This window comes from Amborella trichopoda, chromosome 4 (assembly GCF_054954075.1).
Source record: "Amborella trichopoda isolate Santa Cruz 75 chromosome 4, AtrichopodaSantaCruz75HAP2 v2.0, whole genome shotgun sequence".
NCBI classification, from domain to species: domain Eukaryota; kingdom Viridiplantae; phylum Streptophyta; class Magnoliopsida; order Amborellales; family Amborellaceae; genus Amborella; species Amborella trichopoda.
Window position 1 is genome coordinate 7,750,136 of NC_142339.1, and position 13,314 is coordinate 7,763,449.

Genomic DNA, 13,314 nt, shown 5'->3' on the forward strand with positions numbered 1-13,314 from the left:
TAGACGGTCCATTTTCAAGATTTTCATATATTTATAGATCTACTTAATTTTAATTATTTTTAAAATTTAAATTTTTTTAATTAAGTATGAAAATAGATTTTAAAATAACACTATATGTTATGATAAAATTTTATAAAGTACCCCTTAATTGGATTGTTTAAGGTTGCAACCTTATAGAAATCGCACCCTTTAATTAATAGATACATATACTTCAGTCTTGGTTTTACTCGTCAATTTAAAAAGTAAACATGACTACGGTTATGACTTATTGAAGCTTAGCATAAAAATATGAATTTTTTAATGAAAAAGGAGCGAGAAATCATTTCAAGATAGATTTAAGTATGCGTGGGAGAAGGTTATCAGTAACTAAAGATTGATCTAACTCCTACCTGAAAAACAAGAAACAGAACCTTGGTCTATTAAATTAATGAGGCAATCTATGCAAAAGTAAACAATAGCAATTCTGGTTCTTGACTTATATTTATGAGAGAGAGAGAGAGAGAGAGAGAGAGAGAGAAATTGAATCATTGAGAGAGAGCCAGAGGGATTGAACTTCATCTTCATAGAGAGAGACGGATTGAATCATCTAGAGAGAGAGAGAGAGACGGATTGAATCATCTAGAGAGAGAGAGAGACAGATTGAATCATCTAGAGAGAGAGAGGGATTGAACTTCATCTTCATAGAGAGAGAGAGAGAGAGAGAGAGAGATCAAACTCTTGAAATAAAAGGATAAGAGAGAAAGAGAGATCAAACCCTTGAAATAAAAGGATTAGAGAGAGAGAGAGAGAGAGAGAGAGAGAGAGAGAGAGAGAGATGGGGTGTAGAGTTGCGGAGAAGGCAATGAATTGTTTGGGAAGGGGGTTCGACATAACCTGTGATTTCAGGCTGAAGTTCTGCAAAGAGGAGGGGAGGTTGATAGAGATGAATGAGAGAGAAAGAGAGGACATGCTCATTCCCAGGTGTGGTCTCCTCCAAAGTGTATCAAGTGACATTAAGTGTGATAAAGGGGATCGAATTCGCTACCAATCCGATGTTCTGGACTTTAACAGTGTATCCTGCTCTCTTCCCTTCCTCTTCTTCTTCTTCTTCTTTCTTCTTCTTCTTCTTCTTCTCTCTCTCTCTCTCTCTCTCTCTCTCTCTCTCTCTCTCTCTAACACACACACAAAAACAAATAATTCTGGTATTTAGGTGCTCAAATTTATGTAGTTTTATCCCTTTCCTATTCTGAAAATTGCAAGAAGTTTGTAGAATTTTTAGTGTTTTGATGGCTCACTGATTATTTCTATAGTATAGACATAATCCTCCATTTATATTTCCATTAATTTCAATCACATAATGATTTTTCATATTGAATGAGCCTTCATTTCATTGATTTTCAGGTTTTGGTATTTAAGTTTCTCACGCAGTTAATAGAGGAACGTGACCTTACCGATCATATTTCATTACTTTGGATTCACAAGTCAACCACTCTGCTTGCTTGCTTGCTTGCTTGCTTGCAGCTGCTATCCTAACCTAATTTTGACACATTCAAATCTCTCTCTCTCTGTATTATGCCTGTGAGTTAATTTTGAGCAAAATTTCTCTCTCTAAGAAATATAGAGGAAACTATCGCTTCTCTCTCTAAAAGGGGGAACACCCTCTGTGTGTAGTATGTCTGTGAGTTAATTTTGGAGAAAATGCATCTCTTTTCAAGAAACAAAGAGACAATGGTCTCTCATCTCTCTAAAGAGTGAATTCTCTCTTTCTCTATCAAATGTTTGTATGGTTATAGATTGAGAAGCATGAATGTTGAACACAGATGTCGGAATGCTTCAACCGCAAATGTTCGTTGCCGGGAAAAATACCGTCGGGATACTTCAATTCGATGTTTGGATTCAACAGCGATTCATGGGCAACCGATGCAGCACAAACAAAGAGCTTGGCCTTTGATGGATACTTTATCCACCTCTACACCCTCACCCTCCATCGCTTCCCTCTCGTTCTTCGCCACTTTGTTAAAAGTTCAGTCCCTGCAACTTGGGATCCGGCCGCCATTGCAAGGTCTCTCTCTCTCTCTCTCCATCCTCCATTATTTGCCCTCCTTTCTCATCCTCATGTTAAAACAAAAATTTGGTCAAGGTTTTCCTCCATCTTCTACTTAATTAAAGGGACAGAGATATTTCTCTTTCGAATTTTAGAGAGAGATTCCTCTTTCAAATGGTGAAAGGGTGGCAATAGGCAGGTAGCTTGGCCGGGTCCAAAACCCTAGCCCTGGGCTATATAAAGTATAGCCCGAGCATCAGGCAGGCAGAGCCAGTGTTTGTTGAGACTAGGGTTGGGCTAGGGCCAGGGCCAGGGCCAGGGCAAGCGTTTGTTGAGACTAGGGTTGCGTTAGGGCCAGGGCCAGGTCTGGCCCAGCCCATTGCCTGCCCACTAAACTTCCAAGGGAACTTAGTATGCGCTCCTCAAATATATCACAAATCCGTGAGAGTATAATGCCCATTTAGTCCTTCGGCTAAAACTGCACCTAAAATTAATTTTAGGACCCTAAAATTTTTGAGATGTAATCTCTTCAACCACTCAATAAAAGAAAAAAAAGAAAAAAAATCCTAATTGTAACCTCTATACACTTAAAAAGAAGAAAATATCTCAAGATTGAAAAGAGCCCATCAGAGTTTTAGATAGTGCGATCTAAGTGGTAGAAAACTCAAATTTCAAATTTTTATTCTTTCGAGAACAATATCTAGTTTGGTTTTTAAAATTTCAAACAAAAAAAATTCTTCCTCGCAGGTTTTTTAAAATAGAAATAAACTATGATCCCGAAAGAGCATAGTACACGTGCTGATTGGTTAAAGCGGTGGGTTTCGTTTGAAGTGGAAGAGGAGTGGACGTTTACTTTTTGTGAAAAGATTTGAGTGGTTAACGCGCTGCGCTCTCTTGCGTAAATATTCGATGGGACCCTTCCTTTCCACATGAAGATGGGACGCTTGCGTCTTTGAGCGTATTTAAAGGGAAAAATTTACGTAGAGCCGGACTCCAAACAATCAAATTAGAGCGTAACTCAAAAATTTCGACTAAAAGAGTTTGTTTTAATGCTCAAATACCTTCAAATTAATCATCTCGACGTCAAGATGCATATGCATGAAAAATAATAGATTTCAAGTTTTTGGAAATAGCATATTTTTGGACCGTTAATATTTAAAATTTTCAAGTTTTCATAGATCTGTCAATCTACACTATTTTTGAAGCTTTAAATTTTATAAATAAAGATGAAAATATATTTTAAGGCTATCACAAAGATTTCCAGTATTGAAATCACATTTCTCGATACTATTTGAAGGTAGGCTCTAATTTGATTGTTTAGAGACTAGGCCCTATGCAAAACACACCCATTTATAAATATTTGTATTAAGGTTGCAACCTTAAACAATCCAATTAAGGCACACATCCAAATTTTTTAATTGTATGTAATTTTGATAAAAAAATTATTATGATTATCTCAAAATCTAACTTTCATATTTAATTATAAAATTTTATACTCCAAAAATGGTTAAAATCAAGTAGATCTATAAACTTGTGAAAATCTTGAAAATTGACTGGACTGTCTAGATAATGTATTTCAAGATGCACTAGTTTTGGAACTCAATATTTTTTTTTTTTCATATTCAAACATCTCGATATCGAGATAGTCAATTAAAAGTTTTTCAACATTAAAACAACCTTTTTTTCGATGGATTTTTTAGATGCATATATAATTGTACATTTTAAAGTTGCAACTTTATATAAACTTTTTTCTTAATAAATTTGTCTTTTTCTAGAGAAATCTATAGATATAGAATATATTAATAAGTTAAGTAATAAAATAAAATAATATATAAATTAAATAAAAATAATAAATAAATAAAAGCTTAACAAAATTCAAAAAATTTCTTAAGATCAAGTAGACCAATAGATATTGACCACGAATGACCAATATTTACAAAATTACCCCTAAAATCGACCTAGTATTCTTTAAGTTGGATCATCATCATCGTCAAAGTTTTTTTCCAACCCTCGCGATGCTAGGATGAGCAAACTCAAGATTAATGAGCAACCACAAACAACTTCCAACATTTACAAATTTATCCCTATAACCTATCCTCCTTCCCTATCTTGCCTCATCAGCTCCCCTTACTTTTTAAAGCCCGAAAATCTCTCATGCTCTTTTGGGAGCATATTGTCCATTCACTCTTTCAAGCAAAATTTTATCGAGCATTTTTATTAACAAAATTTAGTGATATAATCTCCTCAACCCCGCGACCAAATTTAAAGAAGGAAAGAAACTCATATGCCCTGTATATGTAAATGAATACACCCTTAATTTTTTGAACCGTAAGATCTAAGTGTTCAAAATCCAAATTTAAATTTTGCAAACTCTCAACTACTATTATAAATTGGATCCTACTGTTTCATATATGAAAAAAATTTTCTGAAGTAGCTCTTACGCCGAAAGGAATAAATGTATAATTTTGCTCTAGAAGGGCTCATTTACAGGGGAAAAAAAATATTGATAGAGGAGCTAGCTGGGCTTTTTGGTGTATTTTGGCCTAGCCCCACACAAGGGTTGTGAATAAGTGATTGTCTGATATGTCTTTACTATGAAAAATGAAATTTTTTTTATAGATTTACTAAGAAAGAGCTCCTATGTATAGGTTTATTGAAAGGTTTGGGACGCACATACTAGTAGGTGTAAGCATTGGAGGAGAAGACTTGGTTTTGGCGCGTCAGGACCATGGTTCGAGTCTGGAGACATCTGAATTGAAGAAGAACTTGGAGACCCTAGGAGACCAGCTCTTCACTGGCTCTTGTGCACTCTCTCCCCTCCATTGGAAAAAGAAAGAATACAAGAACAAGGTCTCATCACTCCTCCATTACTACAACTACAGGGTTTAAATATTAATTTCATTCCATTAATTATAGGGTTAAAATAATAGTTTTATTCCATTAATTGGTTCATTGGAAACATAGGACAACATGATAATCTTCTTCCACAACTTAATTTTGAATATAATGGAAGAAATTTCCAATTCCCATATCATATTTTTGGGTCCGGGTCCGCCGGACCGACCAGTTACCACCCGTACTTCGAACTGTTTTAAAGTTTTAGGCACCCCTAGTTTCTTCTGGGGTTTTACTATTTCTATTTTGTATTGGTCGATGCTAGATTTTCTTTTTCCATTAACGTCTACATTTGAGAATTTGGATTGCATTTCTACGGTGAGGCCTCTGTTATAGAAGAAAATGACGGCCTTAGTGCTATTTTTCACAATGAAAATGTTTTGATAGGGCTGCAACCCTACCAAAACAAGTAAAGCATCACCTTAAAAATGTCCAAAAATTGCATTTTAGAAAACCTTCAAATTGATCATCTCAAACTTTAAACATTAGGGTTGTGATAATAAATTAGGATTTCAAGCCTTAAAAATAATGTATATTATATTATACATTACCGGTACCTCCATTTTCAAGTTTTTATAGATCTAGAAGATGTGTACCAATTTTTGAACTGCAAATTTCATAATCCGTAGTAAAAAATTGATTTTAGGGCCATCGTAAAGATTTCCCATCCCCCTAAGTGTTTTCCAAAAAGGGGAGGCTTTACCTACTTTTCTTTTCATAAAGCCTGGGCCATGTAAAATTTAAAATTTGCATACTTTTTATGTTTCTCCTAGCGAGTAGGGAGAATATCGTTTCCTACTTTTTGATATATCCATTTTTCTAGTGCTATATTTGAACTTTCTAATCCGAAGAAAATAAAACCACATACACATATGGTATACAATGTGTGTGAGCACAATGATATGGACCCTCCATGTATTTGTGGCCCTCCCAGCTTGCTCTTACTTTTGCTTGACTTGTATGAGTGGAAACCATTGTTTGTACTCATCTTCGAGCGTTAAGTTGAGAGCTTTTACACTTTCTGCGTTCACATTACAAGACTGTGATGTTATTGAAATTCAACTACAACCAGTCATTTAAAAGCAACCGGTGACCTGGATTGCGCACCCCAATAACTTGTCTGAATCGTTGTTTACTGTACAGAAAAAACAAAAAAAAAATAGTGAATTGACAAAAAAACACATGAAAAGTCATTGAAACAGCAACAAAACCAGTCTGAATCGATAAATCGGCGGTCTGAATCGCCCTCATATTGTAAAAAATAGCCATTTTACTATGTAGAATCACCAATTCCCTTCTAGACTAGGTCATCTTCCTACATATACACATGACCGGAACGGGGTGGCCAATTCTCAACTGAACCTGTGCCTTTATTATTGTCTTTTTTTGGAAAAAGTTTTATAAGGCCTAGGGTCTAAACAATCAAATTAGAGCTTGCCTCAAAAATTTTACTACAATATGTTGTTTTGGTACCCAAATATTCTCAAATTGATCATTTAGACGTCAAGATGCATAGACATGAGAAAAAAATGGATTGCAAGTTTTAGAAATAGTTAATCTTATAACACATTTTTGGACCATCAATTTTCAAGATTTTCAAGTTTTCATAGATCTGCTTGATCTACACTATTTTTTAAGCTTTAAATTTTATAATTAAAGATGAAAATATATTTTAATGCTATCACAAAGATTTTCAGTATTGAAACCACATTTCTCGACACTAATTGAAGGTACGTTTTACTTTGATTGTTTAGAGCCTCGGCTCTACACAAACTGCACCCTTTTTTAAAAAAATCATAATTTTCAAATCGGTCCAATAGGGCAACCGGCTTTGGACCGGTCCAATTATCACACGAGTCTAAATAACATTGCTTATACTTAGTTTTGGACCCTATTGGATACTTCTTGAAATTCATTTACTGTAACTCAATTTTGATGAACTTCAGAGGCAATTCCACCCCATCTTAATAATTGAGAACAATTTCTAGAACTTTTTAATCCAACCTGTGTCTGAATTTGTATAATAAATTTGGCTAGTTTTTCACTGATATCTAAAGACCCTTCCCCCGGAAACCCAAATTTCAACTTAAATTTAATTGACGATTAGAATCCTTGGTTTGGACTTTGGACTTTGGACCTGTACAAGAAGCTGAAGATTTTAACTCCATGACCAATTCAATCTATTTATGTTTTTGTTTTTTGAGTGTTTATTTATTTAATTTTTTATGGCTTTTTTGAATTTTGTTCAGGTTCCTGAGGCTTTCAACATCTTTGGGCCGCAGCCATTGCATTTCGATGGATTCTCACTTGCACAAAGACGAGACGTAAGTCCACACGATATTATAACAATCATTCCAAAAAAAAAAAAAAAATTATATAAAATAAAAACACATGTGTGTTTGTGAGCAGGCAGGTGTTTAACACAGCATGCAATATTGTTGATTTGGGACTGATTTCTGGCAAAATTCATGCTTAGGTTTTTTCCTTTTTGTTTCCTCTCTCAGTTGGAATGATCAAAATGGTTTTTGAGCAAATTATGAATCCTAAGCCTTAAAACTATTTCTTAGTGTAATTTCCTTGTTATAGCAACAAAAAAAAGGAAAAATCAAAACTGACAGATAAGGAGAAAGTACATGAATTTGAAAGACAAACCTTGCCATTTCAGGGAGTTAGTGTGATATGTTGTAAGAGGGGAGGGGATGTGAGCCTCCGGAGCCATTGCGAATGGGTTTTATCAGTTGCCGAGAATCCTGATGCCATTAATTTTCGTTTCATCCCCATTACGTCCCTTCTTGATGGAGTGCCTGGACAGGGCTTCTTGATTCATGCCATTAACCTCTACCTTCGTTGTAAGTTCTCTACTTAGCTTGCTTTGCTCTCATAAACTTTGCCCATAATTCATAGCAAAAAGATGGTAGAGATGACTTCTGATGAATATTTCGGGCTAATTAATCTCCAGTGTCCATCATCAAGAATGGACGGTGGATGCACATAGCAGAAAAACATATGAATACTCCAAAGTTCGATTTCATAATTTCGATTCTTTTTATTACATTTCTCTAAAACTTGGTTGATCTTGTGCTTATTTGTGACTCTCTAGATAAGCCCCCTATAGAGGATATGCAATACTTTCTGGAGTTTCAATCTCACAAGATATGGGCCCCAATTCACAGTGACCTCCCACTTGGGCCCTCAGCAAACAGGGCTCTACCAAACCCTTCACTTCAATTCAATCTAATGGGCCCCAAGCTCTACATCAGCATCTCTCAGGTAAGCAAATGAATGCTTGTGTGCCTGTGTTTTTGTATGATTTCTCTTCGGAACCGGGTACTATATATGTTATAGCATTTGGGTACTCAAGTCCAACATTCATCTTCTATAGTTATTCATAGCGGTGGACTTGAATAATTGTTACTATTAAGACATAGCAGTTATAAAAGTAGACAACAACTCTTCATCCACTTTTATAACTTCAATTCAATCTCGTGGATAGTGGATGGTGAAGCTGAGTGCCCTATTCTACATTCATTTTCAACTTCATGTTCTGGAACTAATCACTTGAGCCTCACCCAACAGCTATAGGTCATGCTTCGATGGGCGGAAGTGTTTAATAACTATTCGTGCAAAAAATTTGGGTGGTTATAAATAGACATGGATGGGGATGTTGGGTACCCCATTCTATACTCGTAGGAGTATTTTCGTTTCTTCCTTTAATTTAGTCGATTAAAATATTTAATGTATAATATGGTCGGAAAACCATATTATACATTATGAATGTATATTACATGATACAAAAACCGGTCATCCACTATCTATCATCATCAATGGATGATGGAGTTAAGCTGGTCCTTTGCTAGTGGAATATGGTGAACACATTCAGCTAATCTCCACCATCCATTAATGAGGTCGCATGGTGTATAGCTGGTTTATGTATGATACATTTACTATAATTCAAGTTGTGCAATGTACGGACACTTATAATGTCCAGCAAATAAGTTAAGAGGTCATAGCTCAGGGTGGTGATGGCCCTAGCCCGGTCCGGCCCATTCTTTGTCAAAGAAGTTTAGGCTTGGGCCATGTCAGGGCCAGCCAGAAATTAAAAGGAAATAAAAAAGGTGGAAATAAAGGCCAGACCGGCTGTGGCTGTGGCCCAGGCCCAGTCCCAGTCCCAGTCCCAGTCCTGCTCTCAGGCCACATTTTATGACCCAGGCCGTACTTTATTAGGACTGGGCCGGGCGGCCCATTGCCACCCCTAGCCATAGCCTATTGTGTCTATTTCTTAAACCATTTAACATATTTATCCTAGTTGGTTTTCAATGATTTTTTTTTCTTCCCCATGATGGCTTCACATAGTAATATGGCAATTTACAGGTAACTGTTGGCAAAAGACCAGTTACAGGAATGCGGCTTTATCTTGAAGGCAAGAAATGCAATAGGTAATCCGCCACCATTATTGTAGAGAAGGTCGTCAATTTTTAGTTTAAACATTTCTGATTTTTGTCATATATGTACATAGATATTGGATAACCTAGAGAGAGAGCTCTGTTAAGCTTGACCAGTCCAATGATGGCTTTTCATCTCTAAACAAGAGAGAACTATACATTCCCTTGAAGAAATAGGGAAAAAATCTCTAGCTATAGATATTAGTTTTTTGGAAAAAAATTTTTAATAACGGTATTTTCTAATACTTCCCAATATTTATGAGGAGGTCCTACTTTTTTTTAATTTTTTTTTAGCTTTGCCCTCCGTCTAATATTGCCAACATTAGACCAATTTTTTTTTTCTTGAACGGTTCAATGTTTCAAACATCGAACAACCCCATTTTTAAGCCATTTCCGTTGTGCACCAGTTCGATATTCTAAATATTGAACAGGCCTAAAACAGGAAAGTAACATATGTTAGGATTGTTGGATGTTTGGGATCTTAAATAACGTAACTATTGGTCGGTCCAATGTTTCAAACATAGACTGACCCCTAGCCTCCTGGATAGCCCTACAATATAAGAAAAACCCCTACATACCCCAAAAAAAAAAAAAAAAAAAGTGAAGTAAATTACAAGCCATCAGATCAAGGGTAAAACTAGAAAAAATAAAAAATTTAGAGAAAATAGGACTTGAGCGTGAATTTTGAGAAAAGAAAAAATAGAACATTTTGTAATACAGGAATTATTTTCCAATTTTTTTTGTAGTTTTTCGTTTTTTTGTTTTTTGAGCAGCTAGAGATATTAATTTATGTTGGTTTTTCCCATCAAATGACCAAAATCACCTGAACGACCTAGTACTTCTTAAACTAACCAAAATTCCGTTAAACACAATGTTAAAAAACTTGGCCATGTTACTCGGACTTGGCCCGTTACCAAGCCGAGTATTCAACACTTAGATTAATTAAAAAATGGGAAAAATTTATATAAGGTTGCAACTTTAAAATGTAGAATTACATATGCACATCAAAAATCTCTCGGAAAGGCTGTTTTAATGTTGAAAATCCCTCTATTTGATCATCTCCACATCAAGATGTATGAATATGAATAAAACAGTTTTTGAATCTAAAAAATAGTACATCTTGCAACACATTATCTCGGCTATCCATTTTCAAGATTTTCATATGTTTGTAGATCTCCTTGATTTTAACTCTTTTTGGAGTTTAAAATTTTCTAATTAGATATGAAAATAGATTTTAAGATAATCCTAATAATGTTTTACAATAAAATTACATGTTATGATAAAATTTGGAGGTGCGCCGTAATTGGATTGTTTAAGGTTGCAACCTTATAGAAACCACACCTTTAAAAAATTACAAAAACATAAAATTTATATTATGGTGGAATTAATATAAAAATATCTTATATATAATTTTGATGCTTTAGACAATGATTTGAGTTTTTTTTTTTTTTTTTTGTCATATCCCATGTTCTTATATTTCATCTTTCTTTTGGAATTTTTTGAAATATCTCCAATTCGGTAGAAACTGAACATAGAAAGTAGCGTTGCAAATCATCAAACGCAAACCAATTTAGCCAAGTTTTTTTTCTATAAAGAGTAAGCCATTGGGGATTTAGGCCCCTATCCTTTGATGATAATGGAGTAAGAGACTTCATCATAGAGCTCGTTGGTACTGCCGCCAAAGCCCCAGCCCATTCTCACTTTTTATATTGTTTTGGGTTTTGTTTATGTTAACCAATTTACTGATTTTATAGGCTTTTAGCCGTGTGCGCCACTAAAACTCTCCCAAGTAACTCGACTTGGTCAGGGCAAGATGAGAGTTTCAAAATATTGGATAAACCCACTTTGAATTGGTTTCTCCAATCTAATGTCATTGTTTTATAAAACAACCAAAATACCCTTAAACGTCGAGCTTCCACCCGTGCTATGGCTAAAAATAACCAAACTTGTCACAGGCTAGCAATCCACCTCGAACATCTCAGAAACACGACACCGACACTTGAGAACCGATTCAACGACACGACCATGTGGCAAGGTTCAATTGAGGGCAATTCTCAATACCTTGAGGCGATCCAAAGGAGGACCTTCTCCCATGTGTGCACAGCACCAGTTAAGTATAATCCTGACTGGACCACCACACCAAAAGGTGGTGCTTATGTAGTCACCGGAGCACAACTTCAAGTGACAAAGCATCAAGCCAAGAGTGTTCTTCACCTAAGGCTAATGTTTCGACTGGTTTCCGATTGCCATGTAAGAAGGTCGGTTTGGGAACGTGGGACGGTGGTTTCCCGGAAGTCGGGATTTCTCTCATCAGTCAGTTCTTCGTTTTCGAGTTACCAAGAAAAGCCTAAGGAGCCAATTGTTGTGGACTCAGGAGTATTTCCGACAGGGCCACCGGTGCCCAATGACGCACAAAAGCTTTTGAGGTTTGTGGATGCTTCGCATGTGTGCAAGGGGCCTCGTGATAGTCCGGGGCATTGGCTAGTCACTGGTGCTAAGCTAGACATGGACAAGGGAAAGATATGCTTGCATGTGAAATTTTCCCTACTGGATTGGGAAGAGGACATGAGATTTCTTTGATGGAGCTTTTGATAATGGTGTTTTGTTCTTTCTAATAGGGTCTGGGTATTTTCATGACTTAAGTGCAGTCTAAAGCACTTGGGGTTGCTAACTTGGTATAAGATTTTACTAATCCAATTAACCGAGTTCCTTGTACAAATGAAATTAAACTTGAGAAGCTAACAATTGAAGATTTTAATATTTATTTCAGTATAATTGTCCATTCATGAGACCAGGAAAGAAATGCTGAAATCAAATATAAACAAGAAAGATTACAACACACAACAATTTTGTTCATATATTCGATCATGTTTTTCTATCTTTCTGATTTAAATGATTCATAAAGTTCGAATTAGCTTGGGAATTTATTGTCATTGCAAGAACAGACTGAGATGCGATCTGAACATATATGGGTGGTTTGCATGCGGCATATATGGGTGGTTTGCATGCGGCATATATGATAAAAATAAAGCACGCCTCAAAGACCCGATTAAAAAATGCAGTTTCAGAGTTGAAAAATCATATGATATTACTGATACAGATTTGGCAAACCTATGAGTACTGGAAAGTAATGTATTACAAGAAATACTATGTTTAGAGCTTGAAATCTAATTTCTCTTTCAGATCCATATGTGTTGTAGTCGAAATGATTAATTTGAAGATTTTTCCAGCACCAAAACTATATTTTTCAATGTTGCGCAGCTGAGATTCAACATAACTTGAAAATATAAAAAAAATATTAGCAGAATGTTTTCTTTATGGATTAGGTGGAGCAGGTTTAGTGGTGAAACTGCTTCAAAAATTATTTCAAGCAAGCCAGATGAATACACTCTATTGTAAATGGAAAAAGCAATTGTAAACATTGGTTACGAAAAAGCAATTGTAAACATTGGTTACTTGATTGCACAGTGAGAGAAAAACTCAAGAAAACAGAAGTTTTCCAAATGAAAAACTCTGTGCTAATTTGCATTGCTGTGATAAGGTGTTGAACTAAATATGTAGGTGCATAAAAATTTAATTGCGAGGGAGCCATCATGGTGGTCCATCAATGTTCAAAATATTGTTATAACCATTACGACAATAGTGGTCACCTGCTACAGGAATTAAGCTGAATACCTATTCAGTTGTACCCTCTGCACAATTTTAAAAAACAATTATCACACTTAAGACTCCTTTGCTGATATAAAAGTGTTTAATGCCGCTTCTTAAAGCGGGTGTCGATCGCGACTCGAGACCAGTTTTTACCCATGTTCAGAATACCTAAATACATGGTAAGGAGTTTTCTTGTGATCTGTATCCATCGTTGATTCACTGTCTATAGTTCCCCAAAAAAAGGCAAAAAAAAAAGGAAAAGAAAGAAAGAACACAACAAAATGCTTTTGGAACTCTTAAAAC

General features: G+C 35.6%; 1 protein-coding gene across 1 annotated transcript; it reads left to right on the forward strand.

Annotated features, from left to right (window-relative positions):
- The first annotated feature begins 391 nt into the window (after window positions 1–391).
- On the forward strand, window positions 392–12,204 carry LOC18439572 (MAC/Perforin domain-containing protein). The gene is made up of 8 exons (XM_088864730.1): window positions 392–1,051; window positions 1,800–2,041; window positions 4,672–4,873; window positions 7,168–7,242; window positions 7,584–7,767; window positions 8,019–8,188; window positions 9,290–9,354; window positions 11,316–12,204. Exons 1-8 carry the CDS (start codon window positions 815–817, stop codon window positions 11,938–11,940), a joined length of 1,800 nt encoding a protein of 599 aa, XP_088720856.1. The 5' UTR covers window positions 392–814; the 3' UTR covers window positions 11,941–12,204.
- Window positions 12,205–13,314: the final 1,110 nt, after the last annotated feature.